This window comes from Seriola dumerili, unplaced genomic scaffold (assembly GCF_002260705.1).
Source record: "Seriola dumerili isolate Sdu_G_001 unplaced genomic scaffold, Sdu_1.0 BDQW01000068.1, whole genome shotgun sequence".
Lineage (NCBI taxonomy): Eukaryota > Metazoa > Chordata > Actinopteri > Carangiformes > Carangidae > Seriola > Seriola dumerili.
The window spans coordinates 11,669,123-11,685,134 of NW_019174323.1; the positions used below are offsets into that span (position 1 = coordinate 11,669,123).

At 40.2% G+C, this 16,012-nt stretch overlaps 1 protein-coding gene across 2 annotated transcripts; it reads left to right on the forward strand.

Moving 5' to 3' along the window:
* Window positions 1-155: 155 nt before the first annotated feature.
* On the forward strand, window positions 156-15,908 carry LOC111219542 (carnitine O-palmitoyltransferase 1, liver isoform-like). 2 transcript variants are annotated; one of them, XM_022742255.1, is made up of 19 exons: window positions 156-278; window positions 3,749-3,913; window positions 5,723-5,862; window positions 6,449-6,620; window positions 6,839-6,940; window positions 7,281-7,418; window positions 7,816-7,893; window positions 8,223-8,330; window positions 9,399-9,483; window positions 10,681-10,876; window positions 10,976-11,164; window positions 11,289-11,394; window positions 11,485-11,601; window positions 12,509-12,673; window positions 13,018-13,146; window positions 13,314-13,469; window positions 13,608-13,721; window positions 14,004-14,096; window positions 14,515-15,908. In XM_022742255.1, exons 2-19 carry the CDS (start codon window positions 3,773-3,775, stop codon window positions 14,638-14,640), a joined length of 2,355 nt encoding a protein of 784 aa, XP_022597976.1. In that variant the 5' UTR covers window positions 156-278; window positions 3,749-3,772; the 3' UTR covers window positions 14,641-15,908. The 2 variants fall into 2 exon arrangements, with proteins under 2 accessions (XP_022597976.1, XP_022597975.1); XM_022742254.1 differs by lacking the exon at window positions 9,399-9,483 and adding an exon at window positions 8,790-8,877 and having other exon boundaries at window positions 14,515-15,907.
* Window positions 15,909-16,012: the final 104 nt, after the last annotated feature.

A 16,012-nucleotide genomic window follows, 5' to 3' on the forward strand; every position in this document is an offset into this window, starting at 1 on the left:
TGTGATTGGTTATTGGCATGGGCATCCATACTCCCTCTGCACCTTAAACGTAACAGCTCAGAGATCAGATAACGGACTGCCTCTGCATGATGGCGAGATTTCCGATAGTCTCTGAAGGCAGCATCAGCTCCATCCAGGCGAGCTTCTGTAGTGATTCAGTCGAGGGACGAGAGGAGAGGAGGGCCGACAGTAAAGCAACACTGGTCGACGTCAGAAGTTAACAGTCGGTTCCTGCTTCTCTGGATTCTCGACATTTCTCCTCCCGTAAACAACAATAGGTATGCTAACATGGTTCCAACAATGTTGCTGTGCATTGCGGAGAAGATACAAATAGTCGCATCTTCCCACCAACGTTAGGAAGCCATATCAGCAGCCGTTAGTGTATAGCTAACTACATAATGGGCTGGGCGCTCGGCTAGCAGCAGCTAGCGTTCATTTTCAAACCTAGTGCAGTTAAAACGTCAACTAGCGTTAACGTCTGTTCCCTGGCTTTCCATAACTGTAGCATAAAAGCTAACATTGGAGTGAGGCTATCAGATAGCATAATGAACATACAAGGTTGATAAATGTGAAAAATGATTAATATTACTGTTACTATTGCTTAATCAAATATTGCTTTATCAAATAGGGCGTTGTTTGGACTTATATTTTGCTAAGATATGAATTTTAGCTAAAATGCTTATGTTATAATCAATTTTTCAAATTTGGCCTGACCTGACTGAAAGGGCTGCCGTGTCAGCTGTTATTTGCTTTGTTTGTTGACTTGTTATGGAAACAGTCTCATATGCCTTATAGTCATTGCTACAGGGCTCTGCTTTACTAGTGACATGAGCTACTTTTAGTTAGAAGTTTTCTGCTTGTTAAACATTGAAACATGCTCAGCTCTGCCCAACTTTGCCTCATAAATCATTGACACTAAAAACTTGCAGTGGCTCAGAGTACCGTTTGACTTCTGTTTAGTTGATATGTTGTTACATGTGTTACAAATATCCACACAATATTATTGTAGACTACAGGAGACTATTGTAAGCTTAACCCCTACTGATTTACCAGTGGACACTCCTGCATTCCTCCACTGAAGGACAAACCTGGGAAAAATGTTTATTCCTAAAACAAAGTTACAAAGTTTTGCAACAAACCAAATAACAGCCTGGCAGATCTTAAATTGACATACAGTTTGAAGAAGTAATTTAATAAATGAGTGATTTCACTACAGCTTTATACTGAGGGACCTCCACAGTGTAGGCCAATTCACCTGAGTTAAGGAAGCATGTTTTAAGAGCAACAGGGAGTGCCCTGCTGTAATCAGAAGCCCTTAATGTTGTGAATAAAATGTTGACATCAACTCGAAAGCTACAGTGTGTATGACTAGAGAATAGATTCAATGTTAGTACTGTTATCACATTAGAATTGGTTATAAGTAGCATCTGATATGACCTGGAGACATACTCTGACTGAGTTCTGAGCAGAGGGATTTAAAGTAGTGACAAGATTAAACCTTGTCTTTTCAAGGTCTGCAAATGTGGTATGAATGACTGTGTTGACTTAAACAATGTCTGATTTTCTGTTTAAATCTGCACTATTTGATAGTGATGAGAGCATGTCCACAGTAGCCGGCAGGTGACCTTGGTTAATATTAATATTTGTCAGTTGTCTGGGCTGTGCAGCTTATTTTTGTGTTTTTGGTAAATTAAGACATTAAAACAACCTATAATATACAGTACTTCAGAGATGAAGTTCTCAGTTTCTCCGTTTTTGTAACTGTGTCTGAAATTATGCGATTGCTTCTACAATGTGAGTATGATAAAGATAACCTGAGGATAGTACATTTTTACTTGTTGCCATAATGGGGTGCAGCACTATATCATTCTCCTTTATTTTCCATCCTTTTCCTCATTTGTTGTTGGCTGACTGGCAGGAAGAGGTTAGTAAAGATAAGGTATGATAAGGCACGGCTCACTGAAACACTGATAACGAAGCTGTTGCTGTGTCTGTAAAGTTCCAAGTTACTCTTTTCTGGAACCGTTTGTTCTTGGAGGGCAAAAGGCCATAAAACAAACGTTAGCGTACCCTAACCCTAACCCTTAACATTTTCGTTGTGTAGGCTAATGGATCTCAGTTAAACAAAATGATAACTGGCAGGGATTTTTTAGAAGTTTGCTGATATGCACTGAAATGAAAATCTTCTATCACAAGTTACTGAGCACCAGCAGTATCAGACCTGAAATCTGTGTCTCATCTCTGGTGCACTGGGTATTCTTATGGTCTTCTGTGTGTTTTCCATGTATTTTGCTTATATGTTGTAGTGATTTAATTGCTTCAGAGGTGTTCACCTTTTACCCACTTTACACACACTAGCCCTGTCTTCCTTTGTCCACTCTTCTTACTCTAAACTCACTGTCTAATGTTCATCCAAGGATCCAAATGTGAAGTTAGTAGCAAGTAATAAGTACAAGATTGTGTCAGTTCTTCGAAAAACTTTTTTTTTTCTTTAAACTGTAACATCATTGAAGAGACTTTACTATTCATAGTCATAGCCATCCCCCTTATTAATGACTCTATATATCTGCAGCCTAATAAGAAATATCATTGTTAAGCTTTTTATAACACAGCTGTAAAGACATAAGCTCTAAGTGAATTGGGAATCAAAGTTGCAGAGATGCTAAGGATTACCACACTGTCAGTGCAGATTAAGCTATCAAAACATTTATTCCAGTCAAATGGATATTGGTAATAAAACCTATCCTGACCAGCATTTCATAAGGCGCCTCCTTCAGAGTGCATGTGGTCCATGCTGAACCGAACAGGTGTGTTGGCACTGAAAGAAAGAGGCTGAAATTTACTGCTGTTAGTCCTTGGCACAGGCATAACTGTATCTGCCGGATTCGACCTAAAGAGCAGAACCTCAATGGGACCTTGGGATGATGAGGGAAATGTGTGTGTGTGTGTGTGCGTTTGCCATTTTTAGCCACACAAAAAGAGCAGATGTACCCTCCACAGGGATGCAGTCCAGTGTCAGAGTGACTAAACCTCAGGGCATTATCCATAGCCTATTTGTGGAGGAAAATCAATTCCCTTTGTGAAGAGAAGCAGTAATTGCCTTAAACAAAAAATACCCAATCACATCAGCAGCTAGCCAGCACTTTCCCATCAAACTCTATCAATTTCAAGCTGACTTTGCATTTGAACGAAGTCATGAATAATATGAGTTTCACTTAAAAATGCTCATGCACAAGATGGATGTGTTTTGCCAGGCATACATGGCACAAATCATCAGTTTGATGAATCATCTGTAAGTCCCCTCACAGTACTTTCTACCACCTTCATGGCTCAGTTTCCCCTTCAGCTACTGCAGTTGAGTTACATGTATTTATTGTGATCACAAAGTATAAGGGATGCTGCTGTTGGCCATTTACATTGTTGTTTTTGTTGACAACTTGTATGCAGTTCTCAGTGTCTTTTTATTAAGTGGGTCATTTCATGGTATAAAAAGCTGCCGTTGAGATGTTGTTACTCATGTGCCCTTCATTGCAATCTGTATATTAGGGGTCTACAATCATGGTAATCTATTTATGAGGTGAGTACTTAATTGATATTCTTGTGTCTAAGGTGTTTGAGATTTGACACTTTGTGTTTAATGTAGGATGCTCTACTTGCCTTTAGGTTGTTGACTGACTATTTAAATTGTCATTTAAAGAAAACTTCTCTTTCTCCTCTTGTTTGCTCTTTTGCTCTGTTTCCCCTTCAGGCCCTCTTATTGTGCACAGTAATCATGGCAGAGGCCCACCAGGCAGTGGCCTTCCAGTTCACAGTCACCCCAGAGGGTATCGATCTGCAGCTGTCCCACCAGGCCCTAACTGAGATCTACCTCTCTGGTGTGCGCTCCTGGAAGAAACGTATCATCAGACTCAAGGTATTTGCACTCTCCCTGTCACACCTGTTTGTTTTGTTTGTTCATGCATGCCCTGTGTCTGCATCCCAAAACCATCTGTAATAATCGCAGCCATGTTTACAGTGTGCCTCTTCCTTCTTGTTATTCCTCCACATTGTTGACAGCCAGGGCTAGAGGCATTATGTTTTCGGGTTGTACATCCCACTCTCATGACCGTGATTCCTCAGTAATGCCTTGAGAGTATTTCTTTATATTTGGCACAAACATTCACTTGGACTTCAGGATGAACTGATTACATTTCGGTGGTCAAAGGTCAACGTCACTGTGACGTCACAAAACGTGGTTTTGGCCTCTTGAATTTGATAGGTCAAGACCGCCTTGAGGGAATTTCGTCAGACTTGCCACAAACATCACTTGGACTCAAAATTGAACTGACTAGATTTTGGAGGGCAAAGGTCAAATTTCAAGGTCACAGTGACCTCATGTTTTTTGTGAATGTGATCTATTAGGAATGCCCAGAGGGAATTTCATTACATCTGGCACAAATATTCACTTAGACTCAATGATTAACTGATTAATCTGACAAAGAGTTTGGGCATCAAAGGTCAAGTTCACTGTGATCTCACAAAACAAATTCAAAAACAAATTTGACAAATTCAATTCAAATTCTTACGCTTATTATGACACATTTCAACACAAATGTTATAATCGGATAAAATGATAATATGATGACATTTTATATCCAAATGGTCAATGGTCAACTTCACTATGACATAATGTTGTGCAAAAACACTGCTGGCTATTATTCAACACTGTAACTCAGGAAAAGAAGTAGAGAATTTCACCATATCTCCTGAACCTTGGCTTTTTGGCAGATGCATGGTGGTAATTCTGGTTATTACTGCTTTTCTGCCTCTCAGCATGTCAGCACTTGCATCTGTATCAGAGCTAAATGTTGAGGAATCCTTCAAAGACGCTGTTCTGTTGGCTTGTCCATATTGTGGTTCTAATTTTTTTGTTCTTTATCTGCTCATTCTACTCATTTTTTCAGGATAGTTGCCTTTCTAGTCTGTAGGTGGTGAGTGCTAAAAGCAGAGATCTTTGCTTTTACCTTTTAAAACTAACCCAGGAAAATCCATTTTTAGTTTCTTTGTACCTTACAAATAACATACAATTATAAATAAATCCTCACAAATAACCTTCAGAATAAACTTGAACTTGGAATATTTATAAGGTACTTGACCATTCACGTCATTGAACCATTGACAGACTGAATGCAAGAGGTTTGATTTTTTTCTTATTTTCTTTTAATTGTTTTAATTGTAGTCTTCTAACTATGGGCTTTCAATTGCTGTCCTTTTATATCATATATAATTCTTAATTTGAAATGCTGTGTTTTAGTTTTGTTTTGTATAACCCTTGTTAAAAAAGGCATTTTGCTCTCGAATTCTTTGCTGTCATAATGTGTGGACTTCATTATCAATCAATAATGGATGCCACATATTATGACACACTCTTTGTGTGTGGGCATCGTGCCTCATAGGTTTGTTTGATTCTCACTATCATCATTCATTTTCAGAAGCAATGTTAATAAGAATTAGAAAGCCTTATATTAACAGTTAATTACCAGTAATTTGTTGTTTAAATCAGCCTAATGTCTGGCGCTGAGCTAAATACAGTTAAGACAATCAGAATAGATTAGGTAGCATTAGAATGACAGTTATTATGTTAATCTGATCATAGCTGAATTATCAGTGAGCATGTAGGTGTACTGATTGTAAACAGGAAGAATGGCATTTAAAGTCAGTCTCTTTCCTCTGACATTAACAGAACAGTGTGATAACGGGGGTATATCCTGCTAGCCCTTCCTCCTGGCTTTTTGTGGTCATAGCAATCCTGGCTACTATGTACACTCGCTCCGACCCCTCCATGGGCCTCATAGCCAAGATACAGGAGCACCTGCCAGTCAGGTAACACATCTCATGACTCCATGAAATGTTAAAAGTTAATGATAAATATTATGATTCATCAGACACAAAATGTCTCTTCTCGTTGTGAGGCCACAGTGCTAACCACTGCGGCCTCACAGCGAGAAGGTTCTGGGTTTGAACTGGGGCCTTTCTGTGTGGAGTTTGCATGTTCTCCCAGGTACTCCGGCTTCCTCCCACAGTCCAGAAACATGCACAATAGGTTAATTGGTGACTCTAAAGTGCCCATAGGTGTGAATTTGTGCACAAGTGATTGTTTGTCTCTATGCGTCAGCCCTCTATTGACTGGCGACCTGTCCAGGGTGTACCTCACCCAATGTCAGGTGAGATTGGCTCCAGCTCCCCTGTGACCCTGCACTGATAAGCGGTATACATAATGGATGGATGGATATTACCATTGTGAAACAGCTAGTTCTTCTAATTAATGTAAAAAGTCGTTTCTCCTCCCATCTATCCTTATGTGTGGTTTCTCTACTCCTGTCCATCTCCCTTCAAGTTGTTCTTTTAAAATTTTGTCATTTATTCCACTCACAGTTTTGTTTTCCTCTCTTTCTCCCACCATTACCAGCCAGTCGATGAGTACGCAGTGCCAGGCAGTGGTGTCAGCAGTGCTCTTCAGCACCATGCTATGGCTCTTGCTCATCTTCACCATGCGCCTGTGTCTCAAGCAGCTTCTCTCTTACCACCGCTGGATGTTCGAGCAACACGGCAAGATGTCCAACACTACCAAAGTCTGGGTGGTCAGTGCTGTTTCACAGTTTTTAACCACACCTTTCACTGTTCCTCGCTTCTGTGATCTTTTGGCATCTCTAAATATTGACACATTTATATGCTGATGTTAAAATTACAGTTAGTACAGTGTCATGTAATGTAAAGCTCATCATATTCATTTTTTGCTGTGTAATATTATTTAACATACGCAAGTCCTCACTTAAATATGCTGTTGTGTCTGTGCCAGGCGCTGGTGCGGATCTTTTCTGGCAGAAAGCCTCTACTCTACAGCTACCAGGGTTCATTGCCAAACCTGCCTTTGCCCACCATCAAGGACACAGTCAAGAGGGTGAGATGGCACATGAAGCAGAGGGAATGACAACACACCGATTACTGACCATAAAAAAGATGGATCACTTTCTCACATTCATCATTTTCTGCCTTTCCTTTGCCATTGTGTTATCTGGCTGCAAGCTAGTTGTGAAATTTATAAAAATGCAAGATATCTACACTTCTAAATTGAGATATATTTGAGAGATGAGAGGAGATAGAATGGAAAAGAGCTGTGGTATTACATCAGCATAATTAGAATGGATGTTATTCTATTGGAAATTGTATTTCTGTTCACTGATGTTTATTATTATTGTTCATTTGAAATGTGGTTTATTTAGCAAATGTCTCTTGTTTAGTACTTGGAATCCGTGCGTCCGCTGATGGATGATACGCAGTATGAACGTATGACCAAGCTGGCCGCAGAGTTCGAGAGCAGCCTCGGTAACCGCCTGCATTGGTACCTCAAACTCAAAGCTCTCTGGGCATCCAACTATGTAAGTGGTTGACCTCTTAACAGTACTCTGGTGAAGCCTGGCCACTTCAAACATCACTGTAACGTCCAATGCAAAGCAGTCCAAAGGAATTTTAAAATTCCATTAACAATGCATATCTTTGTGAGGTTCTGTGGTTTGAATTATTCATCCTGTCTGAATATGCAAGTGATGTGACCGCCAGTTGGCTGCAATATTAGTCTTCTCTCTAAGATTTTTATGCCTCCACACCGGCGACAGCCTGGGCCGCAAGCATTATGTTTGCTGGTTGTCCGTCTCGTGAATGCGATGTCTCAGTAACGCTGTGAAGGAATCTCTTCAAATTTGGTACAAACTCAACTGGACTCTGGTCAAAGGTCAAAGTTGTCATTAATTCTATTTTTTTGTGTATGTGTTTTAGGTTAGTGACTGGTGGGAAGAATACGTCTACCTACGGGGACGAAGCCCAATCATGGTCAACAGTAACTACTATGGCATGGTGTGAAAACGTATTATTTCCTCTTAAGAATTTTCCTGTCCACATGGCGTAGTCATCTCTTTGGACTGACTTATTGGACAAAGTTTGTACCTGGGCCTAATAGCTGAATTTATTATGTTATATGGCCATCGAGATATTTCAGGACTCATTTGTGGGCAGCTACCCAGTTAACCATGATTTTCTGCTGTTCTGTTAACTGTAAATATTCTTAATATTGTGTATATATTATATGGTATTTATAGTATATATTGGAAATTAATAATTTCTTGATTTGATACCGCCTGCTTATCCTTCTCCTGACTTTCTGTTTCTGTTTGGTCTCTCCCCAGGACTTCTTGTATGTGACACCCACACCCATCCAGTCAGCCAGAGCAGGCAACAGCATACACGCATTCTTCCTGTACCGTCGCAAACTCAACAAAGAAGAAATTAAACCTGTGAGTTCATCCACCAGTCATGCCCAGTTGCTCCATATAGATAGAGACATTCATTATACATGTCTCTTTGCCATGGTAACAGAAGCCTTGTTAATCAAATTTGGAGACATCGAGGTCTTTCTTTGTGGAGCCGCAGAATATTATGTTCATTTGATTGTGTTTTGACTGTGTGAGTAACATCCATCCATCAGTGTTTGTGTGTCTTGATTGTTTATAGTAGATAGTATGTGTCTTCATTCATTTATTTAGTTTATGTGAAGACATCTCCCTCATGTTCTCATACCATGCTCATTTCTCACCCCTTCCTTTTGCACCCTTTCCAATCTCACTTTCGCTTGTTTGATTTCTCTTTATCTACCTCCTTAATTTTCTTTTTTGTTTGACTACATTTTCCTCCACTGCTGTCCCCTGTTCCTCTCCCTATGCCTTTGCCTTCATCCTTTCCTCTATGTTTCCCAGAGTCGTATACCAGGCACTGTCATTCCTCTGTGTGCAGCACAGTGTGAGAGGATATTCAACACCACACGCACTCCTGGAGAGGAGACCGGTAAACAGACTGACATGTACACACACACAGACACACACAAGCAGTAAACTTCCACGAGGAAGGCAGCACCGGCTTCATACTGAGTGATGCTAACACATCACTGCTTCAGAGATGATGAGGCATACTGAAGGTGTCTGAACCCTCTGGAGTTTAAGCGTGGGATATAAAATTGTGTGAAAGACAGCGTGTATGTATGCGTGAGTGTGTATGGTCTCCTGAAGCAAGGTGTCTGTGATTCACTGAGTCAGAATATGTCTACTGTACAGCCCATCCTGTCATCTCTCATCTGTCTCATCTTGCCTTCTGGTCTCATCTCAGGTCTGTCTGGGAAGGTTCTGTCTATAACTAATGTCTATTTTCTTCTGCCCACACATTTTTGTTTTCTCTTTTCTTTCCTCTCCCTGGTTTATTTTTTATTTCATCCCCACTCCTTCATTTTTTTTCTATTATCCCTTTTGTTTCCTCTTTTTCTCACCCATACTTTGCTTTTGTACTGGTCCATCCTTCTTTATCCTGCTCAGTGGTTGTTGAGGTCTGCAGTTCCTTGCTGTTCCTATCAGTTTGAGCGGATGTTTGACACTTGTCGAATCCCTGGAACACTAACAGGTAGTATTTATATTCTTAATCAACTGGGCCAATCCCAGTTTTAGATCTCTAAATGTCAAAGCCAGTATGATAACAATGGAAATGTGCTTAACATTGTTCCTCTGTATACTTAATATTTTAAGGTTAGATGTATCCCTTTCTCATTTAGAGTGAAAGTTCTTTGTCCGTTGTGTTAATGACCCACCATCTTGATGGTCACCCTATCAGTCGTTTCAAATCAGAAAATATAATGAAAAGAAATACAAACTGCATCCGTGCTTTCAGTATATTTACTCATGCATGTCTCTTACAGTATGTTTTCATTCCTCTGTTTGCTAAATAGGCCTTAAGCTATCTGTTTAGCACTGTCTCAGTCTTCCTGGTTGCACAAGGTAGGCTAGGTCAACATGAAACTGATGGAGTTGTTGTTTCATTGTTCATTTGAATTCAGTACAGTTAAGTGTGTGTCAGTGTGTCAAGTGTTTGAATATGGTTCGCTCAGGTTTGTTGTCTTCTTAAGATGATTGGTAGAGGGAAGTCAGATCAAACACTGTCACTCCACATAATATTCGTCCACTTCTTTCTGGCAACAGGTGCTGAGTTTTTTTTAACAGGATGTGTCAGGGATGTTGAGAAAATATCTTAGGCGTCTACCTGTGTGGTTGACATTGTTACTTTTAGCCAGTGGAAAGTGGTGAAGGAGTGTTCCCATTTTACAATAATTCTTATATTCAAACATATTTTACCTGGGAGCTGCTCAGTGCAAATGTAGTTTTCTTTTTGTGACCAGTGAGTACAGTGTCAATATATTGATTGTAGTTTAAAAATATATTGTTTATTTGAAATAGGTTTTTATTATATAACTTCTGTCCAATTAATGTCACAAGGACGTGTTGCACGGTCAGTTGCTTTGTGCTTCCCGACTGAAACTAAATTAAGGGTAAAATTTCTTTAAATAAATTCAGTGGTATAGATAAATGACAGAAATCCATGCCAGTAGTACAGACAAAATGCTGAGGTTCTGAATGAAACTAAGCACAAACCACATCTAAATCCCTAAATTAAGTGCATCATCTCTGGTGTATTTGTGTTTCCGTAACATGATCTTAGTTAGCACCTCACCCCTAAATTACAGAAATACACTCTAAATGTGTGTTTTTGACTCAATAACAAAACGTTTGCTCTCTGCCTTTTTCCCTCTTTCTTTTATATCGGAAGACACTGTGCAACACTGGCAGGACAGTGACTACATAGTGGCATACCACAGGGGTCGCTACTTTCGTCTGAGGGTGTACCAGGCAGGCAGACTCCTGTCACCCAGGGAGATTGAATTCCAGGTTCAGAGGATCCTCGATGACCCTTCACCTCCTTCCAAAGGAGAGGCCAAACTCGGGGCTCTGACCGCTGGAGACAGGTCAGCTTGACAAGCCTCCAGCATCTAAATCACATGCACCACACAGCACACTACATCCTTAATGTAATGTCATGAGTTTTGCTTTGAAATGTTTCCCAGAATTCCATGGGCTAAAGCCAGAACGAAGTATTTCAGCAGTGGGGTCAATAAACGCTCTCTGGACTGCATTGAGAGAGCCGCCTTCTTCGTGACCCTGGATGATGATGAACAGGGCATGATGGGAGATGACCCTGCAGCCAGTCTAGATCGCTATGCTAAGTCCTTGTTGCATGGGAAATGTTATGACAGGTAATTTTACACTAAACTGATAACTACCTTGCGAACTAATTCGAGAACTTGTTTTTCCTGTTATGTTGTTGAATTGCTGGAATTTTCTGTACAGCATTCAGTCATTATCTTGGTTGTCATGCAGGTGGTTTGACAAGTCCTTCTCGGTTGTTTACTACAAGAATGGAAAGAATGGCATAAATGCAGAGCACTCGTGGGCTGATGCACCAGTGTTGGCACACTTATGGGAGGTAAGTAGATGTAAGAAAAGCAGGTTGCCCACTGTTGTCATAAGAGGCCCCGATAAGAGGCTGTCACTTTGCATTGTTGTGTGTTTTCAGTACACCCTGGCCACTGACAGTTTCCAGCTGGGTTACAATGCTGAGGGTCACTGCAAAGGAGATGTGGATTCATCATTACCACGACCACAGAAGCTGAACTGGGAAATCCCTCCAGAAGTAAGTCATCCATTCACACATTATCTTTAAATTTAAATGTTTTCTCCTTCAGCTACAGAACACAGGTTCTTGCTCCGCTGTCTGCAACAATCCAGTCTGTTTCGAAATGATGCATATACTGTAAATATCATAGTTTATATTATGCTTACAATGGAGACATAAGATCAGAATTAGTCCCAATTAAATAATTCCAATTTTAAATGAGTACTGTGGCATGGAAACATTTTCATTTTGTTAATTTTGTCTTTTGCAGCAGCACTAAATGATGCTGAATCACTACAAATATAGCAGCAAGCAACATTATTATTATTATTATCACCCCCCCCCACATATACTTTTTGTGGGGGGGTGACCATTTCTTTTATCTGTATTGTTACTGCTGGGCCTGTGTATCTGGATAGAATACCTCAGATTGGGGAGACCCGGTGGCTCACCTGGTACAGCGCGTACCATGGAGGCTTAGTCCTGGCTGCAGTGGCCCAGGTTCGAGTCCAACCCGTGGCCCTTTGCTGCATGTCATCCCCTCTCTCTACCACACTTTCCTGTCTATCTCTCTCACTGAGCTTTCAGAATAAAATAACTTAAAATTGAGAATACCTCAATTTGATATATTATTATATTATGTATTTATAGCAAAAATGTAAAGTATGTTACAGTATGTTTACAGCTTAGAAATAAGATCCTAACCATACAGTGGCCAGTAGCTTGGTTGTACTGCGATGAAATTGATTGAAAGAAGTCCAGCCAGTTGATACATATATTACATATTCAAATTGTGACATGTAAAGCAGCACGGTAAAAACTTGCTCATTATTTGAAACAAGATGACTTTTTTTTTTTTAAACCACAGTACAATGTTATATGTATCTCACTCCTGCTGATAACAGTTTGGATGTGTCTGTCTCAGTGTGAGGAGCAGATCTCGCAGTCGCTGGCAGTGGCCCAGGCCCTGGCTGATGACGTGGACTTCCACGTTTTCTCCTTCAGAGACTTCGGCAAAGGAAAGGTCAAGAAGTGTCGCGTCAGTCCAGATGCCTTCATCCAAATGGCTCTTCAGCTGGCCTACTACAGGGTGAGCCTCTCTCTGAAGTAGAACAGATGTATAAACATACACTTACTGTACGTGATCAACGGGAGGGCAGTGTGTTGTTTTGCCTCTGTACTCAAGCACGTTAATCCGGATCCGAAAATAGCGTGCTGACCCTCAGCTGTAATGCATGGGGTTCACATCAATTTCAAATATGCAATAGCACACAACCAAAACAATTGTGTTAGTGTGCGAATACGTATAGACTGCACATGTGACAGTTGAACAGGAAGAAAATATGACTATGTTAAAATTTGGACATTTATATATTTGATTTGGGACCATCAGTATTTTCTGTCATCTGTGAGTTTTTTTGTTTTGCATTCCAGGACCGGAGGACGTTCTGCCTGACGTACGAAGCCTCCATGACCCGTTTGTTCAGGGAGGGCAGAACCGAGACTGTTCGCTCCTGTACCAATGAGAGCAGTGCCTTCGTCCGAGCGCTGGATGGTGGAGAGGTGAGACCAAGGAAACGTTTTTGACTGATTACAGGTTCTCTGAGTAAATACATCTGCATTGCAAATGATGATGTCTAATTGCTATGTCCCTTGTATAAATCATACAGTGTCTATTTTTAATGTGTGCTATGCCAAGCAGTCATGCCACTCATGCCATTCTCCACCAGGCAGCAGATGTGTGCAGGCGTTTGTTCCGTGCAGCGTTAGACAAGCACCAAAATCTGTATCGCATGGCCATGACTGGAGCTGGCATCGACAGACACCTCTTTTGCCTCTACGTGGTTTCCAAATACCTTGGAGTGGAGTCTCCTTTCTTGAAAGAGGTTTATTTCTTCCCCTTTGCCACTTTAATCAGATTAATCATATCAGTCCAGCTCAGTATGGGTATTTATCTTTTTAGTAGAGCCAAAACAGCAGTGACTTCAACAAACTGATGCATTGCATCCTTGTGGGTGTCTCAGGTGCTGTCTGAGCCCTGGCGGCTGTCCACCAGTCAGACTCCAGTCCAGCAGGTGGAGCTGTTTGACCTGGTCAACCACCCAGAGTACATCTCCTGCGGAGGGGGCTTTGGTCCGGTCAGTGTAATCTTACAATGTAGTTTTATGACTTTTGTCTATGTAATTACACTTTCATTTTGCATCATGCAGCAGCCTTTATGTTAGTGGACACTCTTTTAGTCTTTCTTTGCAATGGAAACAGCCCATCTTAATGGATGAACACTGAAAATAACTGTACCATCCCATGCTTCTTTTTTTTTTTACAGTCTTTACTGTTTTGCTTCTTTTTATGGAAGTAGCTCTGTGTTCTGATATTCATGAAACAGTCATGAGTGTAAATATTGTCCGTACCTATTTCAGGTGGCTGATGATGGTTATGGGGTGTCCTACTGCATTGTGGGTGACAACCTGATTAACTTCCACATCTCGTGCAAGCACTCCTGTCCAGACACTGTGAGTTAAATGAAAGTAGTGATTTTACCCTGTGTAAGGAAAGTGAACAAAATAAACTCCTCAGCTTCAGGCAGGAACTGCTGTATAAATAAGATATGTATTTTTGTGTATCCTTTAAACCATGATATTTATTATTTCTGTAGTTTTTGATAGTTGTGTAAGAGGAAATTTGTAGTATGACGTAAAAATGAAGCCTATGATAAGCATTACAGCCAGACTGATACCGGATATTTGAGGCAGATGCAACCATCAATAAGACAAGAATAACAACATATCAACATTTTCAGCATAGCTTTCTCTTTTAACCCTAAGGTTGAGAAGTTATTTGGGCTTAACCCATCTATAATTATTCAGACTGGTGATAGCAGATGTGATGGCATAAAACCTCCTCATTCTTTAATTTGTGTCTCCCTTCAAGGATGCCCATAAGTTTGGTGCTCAGATCAGAAAAGCCCTGCACGACCTGATACAGCTGCTGAGCCCCAACCAAAAAGAGCCCAACAAAACAGAGGAGAGTCGGCCCGAGGTCAAGAAAGATCTGTAGATGGTTACTCGGGGGGGGGGCATTGCTGAGGGAAAGGTGTGCAAGAAACAATGCTACATGATGACGTGCATTGGGAAAATTTTATAGATGATACGGATGATATGGAATGATGGAGGGGATGTTTTTACTGATATGCATCTGTATTTGTGTGTTTATATTAGCTGTGTTATGGGTGTGGGAAGAGAGAAAAGGTCCATAGAGTAACAGATCAAGAAGTGTGATTCAAATGCAGTATGGTTATTGGTTTTCGTTGGGTTTTAACAAATCGTTGGTGAAAATAGAACCATGAAACCTAAATGGAAAAGTAATTATTGTGACATGGTTTGATTTTTATAAAAAGGCCAGTGTGAATTGCACCACTCAAAGTTAGGATAGAAATCCTAACATCACCTTATTGCAGGGAGGAATTTAATATAAATTCAAGTGCAGTATGTTTTGTCACTATTAAGTATGCCACACTTTTTGTGCCACTAATTGTCTGTTGTTGGCTTTGTTTGAAAGTACAATATACGTGTGTGATAAAGAGTCTTGGAGCATTAGCATTGAGAGAAAACATGCAGGACTGTTGAGGTGACTTCGGTTTCCATCTGAGTGCAAGATTGCCGTCACAGTGAGAACAGGAATTTTAAAATCTTGGAAGTCTGTGACTTCTCAGTGTTTACTCATTATGTATACAGGAAATCTGCTTTTTACATACATGATTGTAATACTCCGCTGAGAGCGCCAGGCTGTTTATACATGTAGTGATATGACATGGCTCCTTTAAATTCATAGGTGGGCATTACTCTTTGATTAGTATTACACTCAGTCACAACTCACCCATGAAATAACTTTTATTCTAGTTTTTTGAGCAAATTCAAACTGTATATACAGATAATGTTGGTCAGTTTTGCTTTCTGTGGTCAGTAGGCATTTCAAACCCATTTGCCCATTTAAAAACTCTTGTGTAATGAACTCCGGTTATTTCACTGCCATCTATAAATCTGTTTTGTATTTTTTATTTTTTATTTAACAAGCGCCATAACAATGCAAGCTATATTTATGAACATGATGTGCAGTTATCCAGTCTCCAGCAGTGCTGCAGGTCAGATGTGAGTTACATGTTAAGTGACATTTTGTAGTCAAACCATCTAATTCACACGGTGGCACGTTACCAGTGACGCAGATTCCTGTTATTCTCCATTGATTTACATTTTTTTGTTTTCAATCCAGATCAGCTATTGTAAGCCTTTTTTTATTGCAATATTACAAGGGAACATAAATTCATTCTTAAAGAAAAAAGACCTCAAGTGTGTTCTTGTTGTTTGCTGTCTTAAAAGAGTACTCCACCGATTTAGCATTGCACTCATAACAATGGAAAGCTTTAAAAAAT

Coding starts and splice junctions, on each gene's coding strand:
- LOC111219542 (XM_022742254.1), top strand. CDS start 3,773: ATGGCAGAGGCCCACCAGGCAGTGGCCTTCCAGTTCACAGTCACCCCA. Junction 3,914..5,722: donor AACGTATCATCAGACTCAAG/GTATTTGCACTC, acceptor TGACATTAACAG/AACAGTGTGATAACGGGGGT. Junction 13,147..13,313: donor GAGCGCTGGATGGTGGAGAG/GTGAGACCAAGG, acceptor ATTCTCCACCAG/GCAGCAGATGTGTGCAGGCG.